The sequence below is a fragment of the Silene latifolia genome, chromosome X, assembly GCF_048544455.1.
Source record: "Silene latifolia isolate original U9 population chromosome X, ASM4854445v1, whole genome shotgun sequence".
Classification (NCBI taxonomy): Eukaryota; Viridiplantae; Streptophyta; class Magnoliopsida; order Caryophyllales; family Caryophyllaceae; genus Silene; species Silene latifolia.
Genome location: NC_133537.1, coordinates 3,320,637 through 3,340,900, shown reverse-complemented (window position 1 = coordinate 3,340,900; position 20,264 = coordinate 3,320,637). Strand labels below are relative to the sequence as shown.

Here is a 20,264-nt window from a genome sequence, read left to right as displayed (position 1 = left end):
TATTTGAGGTATCTCGAGGAGTTACTCTATTTGATTTTAATCCTAAAAAACAAGTATCAATCCATTTTTTACAATTATCCGAGTTTCGGCTAATGCTGGTTTATAGAATACCAGCAGCCTCAAATGTCCCCGGTTGGTTCTCAAATATTGTGTGGCCGCTTTATCTCACCCGAGGGACCTTCCATGAGATTTCTAGTGAATTTGGTTCCGAGACACTGGAATCCCCAAAACCGTGTATTTATACACTTCAATTTGAGCCATTTCAGAGGCTGTCCCGGACCATGTTTTTTTTTTCTCCTGGTTTTTCTATCATGTATCCGAGGTTTCTTGAGGAGTTACCCTATTCGATTTTAACCCAAAAAAAAGTATCAATCCTTTTTCACAATTATCCGAGCTGATGTTGGTTTATAAAATACCAGCAGACTCAAATGTCCCTGGTTGGTCCTCAAATTTTGTATGGTCACTTTATCTTACAAGAGGGACCTTCATTGAAATTTTCGGTGAATTTTGTTCGGGGACTCTGGAATTCCGAAAACCGTGTATTATACATAAGTACTGTGTTTTTTTTTTTTTGTTCAACGAAGCGCACACTTAGCCGCATTACAATTGAGGGGAGGGGGAATCAAATCTGGGACCTATTGTCCACAATACCTCCGTCTTAACCACTATACTAAGACATCTTCGGTTAAGTACTGTGTAAAACACCTGATTCATGTCTTTATAACAATCATTGTCCATTATTGGGAATGAAAATCAAATCAAAAATGTTAGAAATTGTAGTTGCAAATTAATGAAACTATAATGGATAGTCAAGGTTTACAAGAAAGTTATACCAAACCAAATCGGAAATATGTGAATGAACAATCCTTGAAAAGCCGGGAAATTTCGATTTATTCTCTAGAAACTAATCTCATCATCTGTGTTTTGGTTGATTGTTTTACGAGGTTTAGGAGAGTCATCTCCACCGGATGTAGTCCTTCATGGCTTACTTTCCCTACTAAATTTCTACGCTCTTGTGGCGTAAGTGCATCTTGTTCATGCCTCACGACACCTCAATTGATCCAGTCACTTGAGAGTAATGTTAGTTTGGCTGATGAAGATACTGGTGACAAGACCATTGTTCTCCATCATCAAGCTCCAGATACCAAATGAAAATCGTCCCCTAGTTGTTTTTATATTAGGAAAGTATTATTCTATGTGTCACAAAAAACAAAACATGGTAAAATGTGTGGAGGCAAGCTAACATTGAGATAGTTGAACCTGGAGCAGAAGACGACCCCTCGATTCTTATAGTATAGAAAATAATTTTCCATGAATTTCAATTGCCAAATATCTTACAAACACTAACTGCATTTTGACACACGAGTAAAATGTCATCTGTATAAAAACTATAATTTTACAATTGCCAAAAAAGAAAAAAATCTTACGAACACTTTTACTAGATACATAAACATGTAAGAGTAAACTGGAAAACCTCAAATTGTACAAATTAAATTACATAATTTTCTAAACCGATGGATAGCGTCACAACCTTGAAGCATATTCCTCGGCTTTCAACCAAAGCGAGAAGACAATGTACTTAACTTGCCTCCAAAAAAACACAAGTTAACACCTCCAAATAATAAAATAAAAAGACGTTACCCTGAAGTTCCAGAAATGCAAGGCATACCCAAAAACGAGTGTTTACAGAGCCTTCAATGAATTATGTGATTTGTTCCGGAAGATAAATTACTTGATACTATGAGAGAGTGCGGCGATTGAAAGATTCGACTGTCAAGTTAGCGGTGAAAGCTGGGATTGAGTTCAGCTTTCTGATAAATATCTCAACCTACAAAGCACAAAACAAGAGCCAATTATTTTTACACTAGCTCATTGACATTTACCACAGCATCGTAACTAATGTCGTTATAAAGAGATTCAAATTAGACCTACACAAAAAAGACCAACAATATTTGAACCAAAACTTGTAAAACAATCTTGATGAATTGACAATCACTGAACTGAAGAAGTATTCCACAAAACAGTGATCAGAAAGCAAAAAACAATCTCTTGTAAGTAACGTTGTGCAGGCCCAAAAAATCTTATGTTTTTCTACTTCCTCCAACCCGTGAATATTAATCATGTCAATTTAAGGTGTGACATTTAATAGCTATCAATTTCATTAAATTGACATAAATACCGTCACCTTTTTGAAAAATTTATGTTGTTAATGATAGTTATGCATTGTCGTCTCTTTGGGTACATCTCATAGTAATGTGTTGTTTTGTCTATGACTATGGGCTATGCTCTTTCCTGGACATGATTTACTCAATTATGGACATAAATGACCATTATACCCTTGTCATCTCTACACCCTCATTTTTCTCTTATTTCAATCCAATGAATCTCTCAATTACTCACACCAACCCCCAGCCAAACTAGCCACCACACTACCCAATATCACCGGGATTCGAGAATCCATAATAAATTAGCAGCACTATTATCAACCAAAAACTTTTACAATATGTTCTTACGGACTGTCTTATAGTATGAGTGTATGACCGATAATTCAACATGTCTAAACCATGCCTGGGCACATGTTCAGCAACTTGATTGTTTCTGTATTCAAGGTCAGACCGTCAATGCAATAGAGAATAAAATGGGAGATGGGCTTCTGATTGTAAAATGGGTGAAAAGAAAAACGAGAAGCTTCGACCCAGCCATGTCAGTGTTAGATGCAAAACTTCAAGGTCTTTCCGAGAAGATTGACAATAATTTCTTCGAACCCTAATTTCATTAGTCTAACTTAATTTAACTTCACGCAATTTAATATAGTATAGTTAATAAGTTAGAATTATTACTTGATCAACATGAGAACTAACATACATAATAGAGTAATTTGACGGATTTGATTAATTTTGTGAGCAAGAGAATTAGAGAGTTTTTTTTTTTTTTTTGGGGGGGGGAGGGGGGGGGGGTAGGTATGGAAAAGTAATGGCAAAAAGTTCATGAAAGAGTAATTTTTGTCCATGAAAGAGCAACTACGTTGTCTATATATGCATGTTGCAGTTTGTTTGTTTTTTTTTTTTTTTTTTAAATGGACTAAAATCACTCCTTTTCCTCCTCTCTTTGGTCTCGATGCCAAAAGAGCATAATACTATTAACCTAAACGCAGGAAGTAACTCAGAGAGATCAACTTCAAGACAATAAAAAGATATCTTAAGATTCTTAACATACAACTTGCAATCAAACAGCATGATCATACACACCTGTTGGGATATGTCACGCTGCTTCACGTAGTCATTCACCTGCATATTCAAAATAATAGTGTTTGAGATGAACTATCTCTATATAGGCAGTAAATGGTTCGCTTTATATTTGGGTAGAAGTTGCTACTATAAAATCAGTGTTTCAAATTCCATGAGGAAGAAAAAAACGTCGCTTCTCTTCCTTTTCGTTTGTTAATGTTTCCAATCAACAACCATCACATACCAGTTTGAGAGACACATTGAGGCTATAAGGTCTAGTGGCAACAAGGCACAAGGCGCAAGTATTATAGGCGCACAATTTTTTTCGAACATATTTGTTAAAAAATTCAGCAACTATACCCCTTTTGGATATTAAAGAGGGATAACATTTAGAGGAGTAAAAAGCTCTAATAAAGTCGCACGCGAAAAGGTGAGGCGACAAGAGTCCGTGGCAACGGTGAAGGCACATATCTCGTAGACAATTGGTGTGCAGTTCTTCCACACACATTTGTATTTTCAAAATCAAATATTATGGAATAATACTGTTTTTTAGGTTACTAGAGATAATGTAAAAAACAGATGAAAGTAAAATAGATTTACAAAAAATGGAATTGCGTAGTAGTGCGTCTCTCTAGCCGGTGCCTAATCTAAAAATCGCATTGATGTGTTTTGGCTAGTCCTCGTGAAGCCGTGGGCTTAGTGCGTCTAAGGCGTGTGTTTGTAAAATGTAAACTAAGACACTGAGGCATTTCAGGTAATGAGACACTGAGCTTTGGGCTTAAGCGTGCCCTGGGCGATCGTTTTTAAACTAAGCTTTATATATCCCACTAATCAGGTCTATTATATTTTCCACATTATTTATATTTGCCCATTAGCCATCTAACAACTTCCATTAGTTGCATAATTTAGTCAACCTATCCATTTAGGTAGTACATCTAGATCTTCAAAATGGCGTCAGCTCCCAAAATGGCAACCACCAAAACTTTCCAAGAATCTCACAATCTCACTTATCATTTAGATTTCAATGCTATATTTTTCACAATCTAGGTTTCATCAATTAATTACTTTCAACTTAATGCTGAGTTTTTGACTCGACTCCCCTACATTTTAGGTCTATAGACACCCTTTCAAATTGGAGTGACACACTTTCACCTAAATTTACTTATAGAGAATTCATGTACAATTTCATGCCATTAATTTACTTCTAATGGCAATGTCCACCATGGGCTCCATCAAGGAGCAATCCCCCTTATACTAAAAGAATAAGAGTTCTCCAAAATTTTCCCGCCTAAATGAATTTGGCTATAATTGGGCTTTTATTATATCATATTTATAATTGGGCTTTTATTATATCATATTTATAATTGGGCTTTTATTATATATCATATCTGTAATCGGGCTTTCATTAAATTAGGCCCTTTAACTCTGATCAATTGTGAAATTAGGCCCCATAACTTTTATTTGGAGTAATCAAGCCCCTCAAGTTTCATCAAAAGTGAAATTCACCCCCATTTTTTAAATTTACACAAGAATTTTAATTAAAAACAATTTATATTAGTATTAAACAATTTATTAAATAACTAAAAATTACTAATTGCAACTTTACGAATTTTTACATAATTTATTAATCATGAAGAACACTTTTACATACATATTTATTGTTTATAAATTATATAACATTCATACATATATAATAAATTGTCTATATATTATAAAATTCAAAATAAAATAATTCTCAATATTTAATATAAATATAAAAGTTCTAAAATTATAAAAAAAAAAAATTAGATTTGATAAATTGTATTAAAAGTGATATTAATATAAGAATTTGGTGAAAATTATGAAAATGGGGTTGAATTTCACTTTTGGTGAAACTTAAGGGGTTTGATTGCTCCATATAAAACTTATGGGGCCTAATTTCACAATTGAACAGAGTTAAGGGGCCTAATTACCACTTTCGCGACATCCACATCTGGATTATACTGAACTTTCCCTTTTCCACTGATTAATACAAAACATTAATAATAATAAATTTACAATTAAATTTCAAATTGAGTTAAATATCAGTTTTATAATTATTATTTTCTTTAATATTCCTATCTAAAAAACTGCGCATTCGCACGGGATCTAAATACTAGTTATAGAATAAATGCAGCATATTCAATGACCTGAAGAAATATACGTACCAAGATGTTTGTATTCCCAGACTCATATTCAAATTCTAGCTTTTCATCGTCACTTTGTGCATAAATAGATTGAAGAGTGAAACGAGTCACAGGAATCCCATTTGGACGTTGTTTATCATCCATTACAATCTGCAAAATGTGTGAACAGTTAATAAATCAAAATAACCAAAGAATGCATACTAAAGAGATCTAAAAGCAAACACGTCAGAGAAAATGTATATACCTTTCTTATATTGGAGATGAAAACATGATCTATGCACAACCTTCCCATTTCAATTCAGAACATCACAAGATTTTGGAGATTTATGTTTCATTTTAGAACTTGACAGCACTCAATGCTTTGAGAGGACACATATATCAATAATGATAACTTTTACCATATATGTCAATGCAAAATACTTAACGACACGTTTCTCTATCAACAGCATTAACCTTTGCTTCAGTGCATTACTTTCTTTCTACTTCGAGAAACTAATTGGCTGAGGAAAACAGAAATGAACAAAGACATGCAAAGTTGAGAGAGTTGCACGAATAGACTATCAGCTCACTATAACAATCCTAAATCCAGGGATGGTGGATGATATATGAGCATTGCATCTTCTTCTATACAACTGTACGTGGTCACAAACAGAGTGCATACAATATAAGGAAAACACTACAAGAGAAAAAAAAAAAAAAAAAAAAACAAAGGAAATGAATCTTAACATGACGAAGAAAACCCTTGACCTTTTTCCAAAGGCTTCAGTATCTGAGAATAAATACCCTAGACCCCTATCCCAGTCAACTTTGTTACCTAACCCAAAAAAAAAATTGGGAAAAACATAATCTTTAGTCTTTATCAAATGTCTTTGAGATCCTTTTTAAATCTTTTAATCCCACAAATGCATGGAACCCATAAGCAAACAGCTAGAAAAAGAAAAAAAAAAAAAATCAGTGAAAGAATACCTTATAGCCAAAGAGCTCACAGCATGCCCGCCTAAACACTGAGATTCTATCAGCAAAGACAGTCTTGTACCTGTAACATCATCAAATCCGTAAGTGTGAGCTGGGTCAAAACCAATCATACAATATTATAATAAACAGCCGTTGATGCATGTCGTAGAATGATTCTGACCTTTCCTCTCGTTTTTCAAGGGTTGCTATTTGTTCTTTTAACTGCACTATTTTGCCTGATATATATGAGTCAACTAGCTGACCTGCATCAGCTGCAAGTTTAACACCAATATCAAGGTTGAACTCAGTTTTAGCATCATGAGTACTCGGCTTTAGCATCAAAAGCTTCCTTGTGGTCACTTCATAGTTACTTGGCTCCAGAGTTATACTGGAAAGGCCCCCAAACCAAAAGAGGCACAAGGAAGAGATCAAATTTCACTCAAAAGTCAAATGGCTAGCTACACACCTGATTGTTTCTTTAACTCTTCCACGACCTTCAGTTTCTCATTAGCCTTCTGAAGTTCACTTTGTAGGGCTTCTATACTTTGCCTGGCTTCACTATCAGCTCCCAAGGCATTCACCATTCGCAGAACTTTTGTATTGGCAGCAGAGAAATCACCATGACCTAACTGTGAAGCAAACAATAAGAGTACGAAAGAGCATTATGCAATGGAAAAATTATGAAACTAGTAGTTACTTACACGTATAAAACTATAATCTGACCTTCAAGCAACATCTTGCAAAGTAAACATGTTTCGGTGCTAGTAATTAGCAGCATTAGTTGGTAAAAATCAAATTAAAGGTCATGCAGGTCAGACATATCTAACAAGAGTCCCTAGACCATTCTTTGACTTTAGAATTCTAATACAATAAAGCAAATTGTCTCACTCAAATGCTTCTGCTTCTATATTGTGGAATGGCAACAGGTGGACAGTTAGACACAATCCCGACACATTTCATTTGTCTCTTACAGAACACAAGTATGCAACTTTGTGTCAAAAAGAGACGGAAAAACATCACGTACATCCGACAACTACTTACTCAGCCATAGGCTGGAGCCTTTTTTGGGGTACTGGGATAACGTTGTTGTAGTCCTTTCTAGATCAGATTATCATGTAGCTGATGCGCCAATAGCCTACGTTTAAATATAAAACACTAAAAAATAAAAAGGGAGAAGATAAAGGTGAAGGAAAGATGACAGAGAAAAGGAAAACAGGCGATAAAAGCATCACCTTCCATTCGACCCTACAAACCACAAAGTCCTCAAGAAGCCACCTTAGAAAGTAAAATCTCAAGTCAACAATAAGTGGGTCAGTGGGTGATAACTTGTCATGTCTAGTTGATTGCATGATTTATGTCAGATGATTATGACCTTTAATTAGCTGACAACACTTTGTTTGAGTGCTCTGTAGGACATTCAAGGGTCAGCACTCAGCATTCCTCCTGGACGATTGGACCAATAAGTGAGGTGGAATTGCTATTGTGTGGCCAAAAATATTCCATGATTACATGCTGCCCTCCAACCCCAGCTGAATTTCTTGCTGCTCATATCATTCCCCTATTCTCATCAGGGCACAATTTGGACAACATAAAAGGCACAGGGATTCCAAATATCTCAGTTGCTGTGCTGATCACCTATCTTTACATGTGAGTTCAAACTGGTTGGCTTAAAGGTATTCAAGATACCTATATCTCACATCTTGGATAGACTTAAAGCCACTCGATCCTCTCAACATTGTCTGACTACACTGGTCTTATGTTGTACAATTACTACAATTCATACTCATTTGCATCATTGGCTCTCCCTTCGACCTTCGTACAAAATGGTTTATGTTGTTCATCCTTAAATAAGATATGTTGATTGTTCAGCAAGTCATTCAACATAAACCATTCAAATTTTGAAATTAACAATATAATATGAACATCGATTGTTAAGAACGGCCATTTCAAAGTATCATAAAGATATTGGTGACGAATAATCGAATATGGTGTTGGACATGGAAATGAAATTATTAGAAGTTGTTCATAGGATACACACCTTTCCCTTGTATTTTTTAATTAAAAACATGCTGTTTATTCTGAAGACAAATTTTAATTTAAAAAAAAAACTTCACTGTATTAGTTATATTTTCCTTTCCCTGAGATTTATTAAGACTACTGGTGTTCCGACATTGTAATTGCGAAGCTCAGGTAACTTGATGTATGAAGGAAACTTATCCAAAACAACTGGCACAGATTTCACCATGTAACTGCCTTATCAATTTTCAAACATTATAAATAAAGAGCATAGCCAGCATATTTACGGAATTGAACACTAAACAAACCACAACACCCCATTTAAGTTAACTGTTTTCTTCATTAAATTAAAACATACCTTGGATTCTAGTAAAGCAATCTCCGAACGAAGTCGATCCCCCTCTCTCTCAAGAGACTTAATTCTCCTTGATTCACTATTCAGCTTCTCATTCAGCATTTTTAACTCATTATAGTGACGATCATTTGCAGCCTTCTGTTCACTCAGGCTGTTCTCCAGTTCCTTGATGTGAGAGTCTTTTTGGGTAAGAGACAATTCAAGCCCCTGACCCAGATAATCACATACACTATTATTAGAAATCATGTGAGAATGATACAGAAAGGAATAGGCATGGGGCTGAGAGCACCTGAATGAAGGTTCTGTTGACAGCTTCATTGCCAGGTTCTTTATCTGTCTGATTCTTCAAATCATTAACCACACTTTTCAACTGATCTCTTTCTTCAGCAACTGAAGACAGCTACAGTTTTCGATAAACATAATAAAGACAGTTAACTTCTAGAAGATTAAGACTAACATAATCGACTAGTAAACCAGGTGGTAAACAATAATGTATTTCAAGAATATTGTATTTCAAAAATATTTCATGTTGAACTTATGTAATAGATATCCGATTCACCATTATTTCATGTTCGTGCGCTCCGATGACTGCTTTTGGTTTTGCTATAAACACACAAAGAGGGCATCACTCATCGTACCTCAATTAATAAGAGTTCCTTCTAAATATCGATCATATAATTCCTTATAGTCTGGAAATAGCCCGTTTTCATTTTTTTGCTCATTCAATGCAATTGCCTCATTTCTAGACTTGTCGTATTTCAGTTGTGAAAATTTCTTTTCCCCACAATTTGAAATAATGCAAGACAGATTCACTTATGCCCACCTAATTAGCCTACTCCTCCACTTAACAATACGTGTTCTCCTAAATGTAAGAGAATATTGTCAGAAGAAAAGTGGCAATATCAACAACATATGAAAAAGTTAAAGATATCTTCCAATCTATGAATACAGAATAGAATGTACAGTTATCTTACCCAAGAGCAGAACATTCAGTTTTAGCTCGACATTTACAAAAAAACAATATCAATGAATTTAAAGTATATGAGTTGTCAAAGCATTTCAAAAGCCGGTACCCAGCAATTTAAGCAGAGCCACAATTTCCAGGATTTTTCTATGTCGAGATAGGTACTTTGACAGCCTCAGCGTAAAACAGGGAAAAATACTAAATTACCTACCCTTGATTGGAGTTGCTTAATCTCCAATTTCGAAGATTCTACCTTCTCTTTAGCCAACATAACTTCAGATTCAGCATTCTTCTTATCAAGTTCAATGGTTCCTAAAGCAACCTCAAGTTGTTTTAACTGCGTATTTGCCTCACCTAGCTTTGTCATGCACTCAATCACCTCTCTGTACAACCACGAAAAAAAATATTAAAAAAAACATATATTACAAGTTCAGGACTTATTAAGCCTAGATGGACGTGCAGAACAAAATGGCAAACAAATAAGAGATGCCATTCACACTTTCAGCTTCATAGAAAACTGGCAGCTTTTACACTGTATGGTCAACTGGTAAAAGCACTTCATAAATATTCGTTAATGTGCCATGACCATTTATCCGTAAAACGTGATCGCAAGAACCTTCAAAACCTTGATAACTTGGTCTCGATGCAGTGTTGCAACCCGTATTTAATAACAAGGATGGCATGCTAGAAAGGATCAGTAGATCACTTATCATTTATTTTGGCAAGAGATCAGATCAGTTATCATCCATATAATTGTTTGCTAGTTACATTCTGAAAAGTCAATTACCAGATCGAACATAAAATCATGCAACACTAGGATGGAGTTCAAGTGACGGAATTGTCAATGTAGTAAGATTACGAAGACTTGTATGAAGATGATTGAGAGTGACATAGGTCTAACGGTGATTGAAAGAAAAAAAACAGTGGGGGATGACTGATGAGGGATAATCAGGGAAAGGTGCTACATGGTCCGTGTTTGATTTGGTTCAAGGAAAGGGTTCGGGTTCATAGAACGCTACTAGTTTCATGTATAAAGCGATATGGCAACAACCTAGTTCATGAACAACTATATTTGGTGAACGTGACGGAGAGGATTAACGCATAAGGTCTTCGATTCAATGAAATGATCCTTGACTTGAATTCTTCTCTCATTATACTTCTTAGTTCTTACGTTTCGCTTTCTCATTTTTTGTTCCATTACTTTCCCTTTTGGTCTCCTTCTTCTTTTCTTTCCCCTTGTTTATCTCTGTTTCATTTTTGCTGTGTTTTTGACTTTTTGTTTACAATTTTTAATCAACTCTCTTTGTTTTCCCTCTTCAATTTTCTTGTCTTGCCTTTTGTCTTGAATATTTAACCTTTTTTATGTTTTATATGTGTATAGTAACTGTTCATGTCAAGCGAATCCCATATTCTAACAGTGATCAAGCAGAGTTTCCAAAGGCCACATTTGAAGTCAATAATAAAGTACAACAATGAAAAAAAGACATCCAAGCTTAGCTCATACTTTTGTAAAGAAGCGAACTTAAGAGGAAGGTCATCAGCTGATGAAACACCAGGAATGCCTTCGATTATTTTCTTCCAAGTAGCCAATTCATCCTCCAGCATTTCCAAGCTTAGCTGATTCTCTTGTAACTTGACTAGCTCACCCTCAATCCTTTCTCTGCGCCCTTTTTCTTCCACCAACTTCTCCTTCAACAACTCGATGTTCTCATGTGATGCTTTCAACTTCTTTGCTTCATGCAGTTCACGCTCCTTCAAATAAAAAGAAAAAAATTAAGCCAATATGAGATTATACCATAAAAAATGTTGAATAAGAGGCAACCATAAAAGAGAGCAGATCAGCCGCTATATAGCGCGCTAAGCCGCTAATTCACAACCAATGTAAGAAACAACTTTATCCCATTGCCTCAAAGTCTCTGGGCAGCTGCATGCCTTTGCCCATGTTTTAAGAGCATAGATAGATTGAATGACCCGCAATAAAAAAATTGTCGAAAATTGTATTGACTCGACTGCTAGTTCACAACAACAACAAAAATCAGTCTAGCGAGCCTTTTTTCTTTATTGTTATCATTTCAAAAGCCAACGAGTAATAAGTCTTTCGCTCCATTAAAATGGAAATTGTGGCAACTTAATAGAAAACCAATAATGTTGTCCAAAGTATAGTGAGAAGATAGCACTTCAACACATACTGTGAATTTTGATTGGGTTAGTTTTTTCCCTGATACAAGAGAAAGCTCCATTAAGATGAATGTCAGACTTGAGCGGAAGTCTTAAGCTGAGAAATTACACGAGTTTCCTAATTAATTGGGGAAAGGTTTATTTTCACACATCACAAGCATACTGATATTGTCTACCTTTGCTATTTGGCCTTATCTTCCTCGCCTAGTTGCTGCTAAGGGCAGCTGACTAATAAAAAGTTAAATGAGTCCAACAGGTAACATGTCTTTGGTGTATAATATTTATACATTATTAGGAAGGCAGTCTTTTGTTATTAGTTGCATTGCAATCACTATCACAATCTTGACTTCCAGACTAAATATTCCTCTTTCCACCTATCCAACTGCATTGCCACTCTAGCCACAACAAGCCCTGGCCGGGATGATTCTGTCCATATAATGCATATAGCTATGGTTGCCGGTTGGGCTGCTTCGATGGCTCTGTATGAATTAGCTGTTGTTGATCCTTCTGATCCCATTCTTGATCCAATGTGGAGACAGGGTATGTTCGTTATACCTTTCATGACTCGTTTAGTTGACTTGTACCCGATTCATGGGGAAGTTGGAGTATTACAGGAGGGACTATAATGGGATTCGGGTATCTGGAGTTATGAACGTGTGGTCGAAGCCCATATTGCGTTTTCTGGTTTGTGCTTTTTAGCAGCTATTTCACATTGGTGTATTGGGATCTACAAATATTTTCAGATGAATGTACAAGAAAGCCTTGTTTAGATTTCCTAAGATTTTTTGAATTAATTTCTTATTCTGGAGTGGCTTGTTTAGGTTTTGGCGCATTTGAAAATGCTATGCCACCTAGATTAGGCCCCAAAGGAAGGCTAAATAAGGTTATGGACAACAATATACACATCCGCGGTCCGCCAAACTTAACTATCTTCCCAGTAGTGTTCAATATATTCTACCAGTAATAATCCTATTACGCTGTAATGGAGACTACATCCTACCAAGCATGAAAATAAGGTGGAATCCCTGAATGTTGCAGAAAACTGTCAAGTTAATTTTCTTCCAGCACAGAGTATATGCACAACCCCGAATTAGTTAATCGAACACAAGATACGGATTTTGCAAGATACTTCAAGTCAGCACCCTCCCATACCTCAGTGACTTTGCCTATTCATACCTTCCCAGGTAGTGAAATTCCAGACAGACAAAAAGTTTCAAAAATGTAATTGGCTTAAAGGAAGAACAGTTGCAAATTGAATTCCACTTACATAATTCCTAAGCTCTTCTTGTAAATGCCTCACCAGAATATCGTTCTGAGAAGAAGAGGTAGAAGATTCCTCCTTTACGAACATAAAACTTGCTAATTGTCTTTCTAGATCGGTCTTCTCTTGCAAGCACTGCAAAATATATAATAGTTTGGCAATTGAGTCATAAAACTTCCTGTACGAACATAAAACTTGCTAATTGTCTTTCTAGATCGATCTTCTCTTTTTACAGATAGTCATAAAACTGCTCATGAGCCATGATAGCTTGAGCGTAGTTACCTACCTATCCATTTGTACACATGTATCACCCTCTAGTTATCATTTTATACAAGGGCATAGAGCCATCACCCATTTTTATTAATGTATCTTACATAAACGAAAGTCTTTTTACGTGGTAACTAGTTGCTAGCTGCTTAGGATAGGGCCTAGTTCCTAATCTAATCTTCACGGATTGAGACCTAGCAGGAAGATAGCAGGTACATTAGACTGCCTTTGGCATCCGTTGGTGTCTACAGGGCTAAAGAAAATAAGAAATTCGCATCACACCTAAAATAAAATATGAAATGCTCTGCAAAGCGGATTTTTGAGCTAGATCGCTCTGGAGAATATAGGTGTTGCTAATCTTCCCGGTCTGCCAGCTTGAATTAATGAAACCTTCAGATACACCATGTATTACGGCCAACTGGTGATTTTCGAGAGAAATCCAAGAATCTTAAAGATCTTTAAAGGACAACAATGGCCCAGAAAATTGAGGGATCGGCAATGGGAGAGGGGATTCAGTGGCTATGGACTGAGTTGGCAGTGAAGTCCTATCCTTAGCAAGGTTTCTTTTCAGATGTGACGTTCTTTCAAACAAGATGGCTCATTAAAAAGCGCACACAGTGACAAGGAATAAACAAGATGACTACTCATTAAGTTAAAGAAAATCCTTCATAGAGTGAGTCATTAGGACGAATCAGGAAACTAAATAGAACTTGCCAAACCATTATTTTAGTTTAAAAAATGTACTTTTGAATACAAGTCATTGGCACTGATAGGAAACAAATTTAAATAGAACGCAATGACATAAATAAAATACGAGGTTTGGAAATAATAAGTACACAGAAAATAAAAGAAATAACAACTTCTACAACAGCTAGAGCAACGGAAGACAGTGACGATTAAGGGCCAGGAGATATGAAAGTTTAAAAATTAAGGAGCAAAAACAAGAGAGATATCAACCTTATTAAGCTGCCTACGGATGTCCTCTGACTCCTCCTTTAAGAGATCTAACTCCTTTTCAGAATTCTGAGCTCGAAACTCCATTTTTTCAAGCTATATATATAAACAAATATAGCTACAAATGAATCAGGAGATACACAAGGTTTCAAAACGTAATAACTGTCTGAAGAGTAAAGATATCACTTTTAGCATATATCACTCACATCTGCTCTTATCCTAGATATTGAGAAGCCAGAATCTCCTTTCAAATGCATAAGTTCGTCTTGTAAATTCTTCTTTTCTCTTTCTGAAGTATCACATAAATGCTTTAGTTTCCGCTCTAGCAGGTTTGCCTTCTCTTCAGCAGAAGCAGCTGAAGATTCTGCAGCCTTGCGCATGCTCATTTCTTTCTCAACCTTCACCTGGAACCCGATACATGAATGGCTACGGTGTTAGCTGATTAGTTAATCATCAAATAGTCTGAAAAGAAAAGCCCCTGACCTGTCTTCTCCTTATTTATTCCTTTTGTTACCCCAAAAAAGAACTAGCCTCTATTAATCTTTTCAGGGCTACCAACGACAAATGCTCGATTGTGAGTCCCAAATTCAATGTAATTTTCACTCTTAAATATGAAATTTCATGATTTAGTTAATGAAGGTCTCCCTTTCCGTGAGATTCGTTCTATAATTCTTTCTTCAGCAGTTTTCTCAATCCTTTATTTTGTTTTAAGCTTTTTAGTTTTATTGGTGGTCTAGACATGCTAGGTCGTTGAAGTAGCGCATCATGAAGTGATTTTTCTTTGGTTTCTATTAGATTTGTTTTTAATTCTACATATTTTTTGTGTCATGCCATGCCATTCTGTAAATGAATTCATCTTCTAAAAAAAAGGTCTGAAAAGGAAATGTAGGTGACACACAGATTTCAACTTCTGCGAAACTGTGGCAAGCAAATAGTAAGAGCAATTACCTCAAGTTCACTACAGAGTTGTATTTGTTTCTCCAGTTGCACCTGAGAATCATTGATCTCCTTTAGTACCCTATCTTGAAGTGCCTGTTCCCTACCCCTTGCAGCAGCAAGTTCTTGCTCAGCATACAGAAACTGATCTCGATATTTCTTACCTTCCGTCTCTGAAAGGTGTGGAGCATGCATAAGAATAGCATACAAAATTTTCCCCAATTTCATCACTATAGAAACCTACCAACCACAGCTATATGCATTACAATGAAAATGCCAGCACTTGCACAGACCGTGTGTTGGCTTCAGGCCAATTTGTGAAAGAGTGACGTGTTTATCGTTAGAATGAATGTCCATGTGTCATGTTCATGTCCAATTAATCAAACAAAGGAAGGTTGAATGAGGAGTTCACGCAAAAATCCGGTTATTAACGGCAAGATTGTGAAGGACAGAACTCAGATACAGGCACCAGTCAGAGGAGGAGAGATAATCAAAAGTTTGTCTTTATGACAGTCAAGGAATGCAAGTCCTAGAACAGTTCAAGACTTTAATAATATTTCTCTCATACAAGATACCTGCTTTGAGAAGTCTGTCACTCAAGGTCTTTACTTCGGACTGATATTCAGTGACTGATTTCTCCATATTGGCAAATTTATCTAAAAGCTCTGATTTCACCTTCAATACATCAAATAAGGAACAAACAGCAATCAACATTCAAACAAACGATACGAGAAGTGCCAAACTATAGAAGAAAAAAAAAAAAAAAAAAAAAAAAAAAAAAAAAAAGCCTTGAATGAAATACGAAAGCTATTTTCTATTGTCTTTTTTACTACAAAATGTAAAACAAAATAAACTCGGAAAACAAAAAACACCTAATGAGAATAGTCTAAAAACGGCAAGGGTAAATAATTGATTGACGAAGTTCAAGGACTTGAAACATGCTGCATACTAGCCTAATTCTCACCATCCCGTGTAGAAAAGCTACAATCGAAGATAGAGCAACTGGGGAAATAAAATGTGTATGGACGCCTAATGATGTCTCACATAATTCTACTTGAGAAATTCTTAGTTACACACCTAGTGTACCACATCATCACACACCTCACCAATGGGAACACTGGAGTTGACAACAAACCAGACATACCTAAGTACAATCTACTATCTAAGTCAGCGAAAAAAAATAGGCTTCTTATTGACTGAGGTGTACGATGATGTGATTAAACGAAAAAAAACCTCTTATATAGTAAATTTTCACGCAAACATAGAGCAATTGGCAAAAAGAATGTGTAGGGACGCCTAATGATGTCTCCGGTAATTCTACTTGAGAAATTCCTAGTTAATTACACACCTTGGCAATGAGAACATTAGAATTGACAACAAACCAAACATAACTAAGCAGAATCTACTCGATAGAATAAGCTGTCTTATTGTCTGAGGTGTACGATAATGTTATTAAACAACGGAACGCCTCTTATATATAATAAAATTACAAGCGAACATGTAGCAGTTGGCGAAATTGAATGTGTAGGGATGCCAAATGATGTCTCGTCAATGAGAATATTAGAATTAACAACACAACACCATAATAACTAAGTAGAATACGAGTCAGCGGAAAATTAGGCTTCGTATTGGCTAAGGTGTACGGTAATGTGATTAAACAAAGAAATACCTCTTACATAACAAAATTACAAGCGAACATAGAGCAATTGGGGAAATTGAATGCGTAGGGACGGCTAATGATGTCTCGCCAATAAGAATTAAGTAACGAATTCAAATTCACTGAACTTATAATTAAAAACATGAGGTATGAAATCGTATACAGTAGGAAAAGATAGAGTATACCATTTGACGGCATTGATAGGTGCAGAGCAAATGATCGGAGGGTTGTTGATGAGACGAAGATGGCGACGGATCTTCGTAAATCACAAGGCCTCCACCGCCACCGCCACCGCTGCCGCCAACGCCGCCGCTGCCACCAACAACGACGACGGAAGGTGGAGGGCTTTCCGCCGGCGCACGGCGTTTACGAGGTGGTGGAGTTCGCAGGATCATTGAATGTTGTTTCTTAGCTAGGGTTTGCTGTTTTGTGAAAATGGTAAAGTTTTTGGTTTGGGATTTGTGAAGTTAGTGTTGTGGGAGTTTTATGTTTTAAATTGAAAGGCGCCAAGTTGCTAATGCCTAATGGCAGTCTGCTGGACGGAGCTTCGTGTTTCTCCACGGTGAAATTGACGCGACCAGAATATACGGGATTCGGACTAGGGATGTCAATGGATCGGGTTCGGGTCGGGTGAAGTCTTATCTGTCATCCATCCATCTTTATAAAATCTCATCCAACCCACCCGTCATCCGTAAAACATATCATCCATCATCCATCCATCCATCATCCATGGATGAAACAGGTGGATCGGGTGATAAACGGATATTGTGTATTATATGTTTCAAGTTTAAAAAAATGATGATTTTTTATTCTCTACAAAAATAAAGTTAGATTATTGTTTTAGTTTAACTTTCTAGTGGTAGGTTCACAAAATAGCTATATTGAGAGTATAAAAATATGAAAATTTGAATATTTTATATCTTAATAATGCGTTATACGGAGTATGTAAAAAAATATTAAATAAAAAGTAATAAAATCGGGTGATGGATGGATGGCGGGTGAAATTTCTTCATCCAACCCATCCGTCATCCGTCATCCGTCATCCATCCATCATCCATTTAAGTCGGGTTTTCATCCATCTTTTAGGATCGAGTGGATCGAATTTTGATGGATGCGGGTGAAATTGACATCCCTAATTCGGACCGTGTTATCTTAGAGATCACAATAATGTTATTTGAAGTGTACCAATTAACTATACAAGGATTTTCCTATGTAATGCTACGAGATAAAATAATTCTTTATATATATAGTTGTTTTAAAAATAATTCTCATCATATTATTTATGTACGTTTGGACGATCTAAAGCAAAAGGTATGGAAATAAAAACAAAATTATATTCTCTTATATAATATAATGTAATGTTAAAAAAGTTATTCCCTACATAATATTTTATAAATAATTATTATTCATATATACTAAATTTAAATAACATATATGACAAAAAAAATCTTTTAAATTCGTCCAAAATTTATATTATATAAATTCCCTACATAATATTTTATAAATAATTATTATTCATATATACTAAATTTAAAAAACATCTATGACAAAAAAAATTTTTTTAAATTCGTCCAAAATTTATATTATATAAATACAATTTTCAGAGTTTTATTTGCTTGTTATATTGATGATGTTTATTTATATTCGCTACAGTATTTGTTAAGATGCACCAAAAATTAAGCGCATTGATTTTTATTTGAAGTGTACTTACTCCATAAATTCTGACTTATTGCAAAAATAAAAGATATGGGGGAAAAAAAGCTCAAACATTAATGATATGAAATATACGGTTAAATTGATATAAGTTTGATTTTACCATTTATGATATAATAGCTACAATTACAACAAAAATCACCCTACTACTAAGAGAATAAAAATTTTCTTAGTTTTCCCTCCAAAAAACATATAGCTAAATAAGGTAATAAATAAAATTTTCTTTCATTACATTATTATCTTTTCAATGATTATATCAATATAAATAAACTCTAATTTTTTAAATAAATTCATAATTATGATTTTTTCACTAAAATAAAATAAAAATTGATATTAAGTTATAAAGTATAAGTTGTTAAATTTTTCAGTAATGCAATTATTATTACTGTAGAGAATAACTTCACACATGCTTACTATTAGCTAAAAAAAATTCACAACCTAAATAATTTTTTTTATTAGTTTTCCATTTCAATTTTTTTGTTTCATATCAAAATACAATGGAGTGAACTAATAAATATTAATGAGGTGCAAATTTTAAAAGTATAAATCCTCCTATATACTAAGAGAATACAATTTCTCTAAAATTTTCCCTCCAAAGTGCTCAAACTTATATATGGAAACAAATTAGATTTTCATTTATTAAACTAATTTTCCATTTAAAATAATCTATACATAAAAACTGTATCTCCTGTTATTAACTTCGTGACGAAATAAGATTTTTTAAAAAAATTTGATGTAGTTAAAATATTTTCATAAAAAACACAATTCATGTAATTATTCAATTCTTTTGATTAATTTTAATATTAGTTATTTTTTATAAAAATTCGCAAGATATAAATCTAAAATTTATAACTAATACACTAAAAATTAAAAGGCCTATATATACCGCCCATTTGCGCGGGATCTACACTAGTTACTATATAATATAAATTCATAGAAATCTTAAAAAAAAAAATTATCATAAATATAATATAAAATTATTAAATATGGAGTAGTAGTATATGTGAATATTAATAATATATTACTTATTAAAATTTAAAATTAAATAAAACATTTAAGAGACTATATTTAGATAATAATGTTTGTACAATGCAGTATACAAGGGATTCCAAATTATTTTTTTTATTACATGCCTCTTGCTTTGGATTAACCAATCCTACATCAATTATATGGTGGGAATTAATTTTAAAATAACCATACGTACGGAATTATTTTTCATCGTAACATTATGTAGGGAAATCACCCTAATATACATCCATACATCCTGCATTATTGCTCAATGTATATACGGTATAAATAAAAATAATATTTTCTCCGCATAAATAATCTTCTCAAATTATAAATTTGTTCAGATTATTTATTGATTTTTTTTTGTTGCGAAGTTAATAACATCAGTTTATAATTGTGTTTTATACGGGTATATACGTGCCAACTCTGACAAGTCATCTTCTAAAAGTAATAATAATAGTAGTAAAAAAAATAACAATTTATAGAATATTTTATTTTTATACTTCTTATTCTCTTATTGTATGTGGATTGAACTAAATTTAATTGCATTTATTAGAATTGAATATGGTCTAAACCACAACTACAAGCCTATAAGTAATAATACTAGTG

At 34.5% G+C, this 20,264-nt stretch overlaps 1 protein-coding gene across 1 annotated transcript; it reads right to left on the bottom strand.

Moving 5' to 3' along the window:
* Window positions 1–1,352: 1,352 nt before the first annotated feature.
* Window positions 1,353–18,117, bottom strand: LOC141622290 (mitotic spindle checkpoint protein MAD1-like). Its single transcript, XM_074438338.1, has 17 exons — window positions 18,078–18,117; window positions 17,120–17,532; window positions 15,853–15,952; window positions 15,290–15,450; window positions 14,548–14,745; window positions 14,345–14,437; window positions 13,127–13,255; window positions 11,186–11,433; window positions 9,893–10,064; window positions 9,007–9,117; window positions 8,721–8,924; window positions 6,813–6,975; window positions 6,528–6,618; window positions 6,359–6,428; window positions 5,414–5,542; window positions 3,249–3,287; window positions 1,353–1,828 (listed from the first exon to the last, which is right to left on the bottom strand). The coding sequence occupies exons 2-17, from the start codon at window positions 17,327–17,329 to the stop codon at window positions 1,739–1,741; spliced, it is 2,208 nt and encodes a 735-aa protein (XP_074294439.1). The 5' UTR covers window positions 17,330–17,532; window positions 18,078–18,117; the 3' UTR covers window positions 1,353–1,738.
* Between the last annotated feature and the right edge of the window lie 2,147 nt (window positions 18,118–20,264).

What these genes read in the sequence shown, in the direction of transcription:
- LOC141622290 (XM_074438338.1), bottom strand. Translation starts at nt 17,329, where the DNA reads ATGATCCTGCGAACTCCACCACCTCGTAAACGCCGTGCGCCGGCGGAA. An exon ending in TATCTAGGATAAGAGCAGAT is followed by an intron (nt 14,438 to 14,547) that starts GTGAGTGATATA and finishes TTATATATATAG; the next exon opens with CTTGAAAAAATGGAGTTTCG. An exon ending in CTTGAAAAACGAGAGGAAAG is followed by an intron (nt 6,429 to 6,527) that starts GTCAGAATCATT and finishes ATGATGTTACAG; the next exon opens with GTACAAGACTGTCTTTGCTG.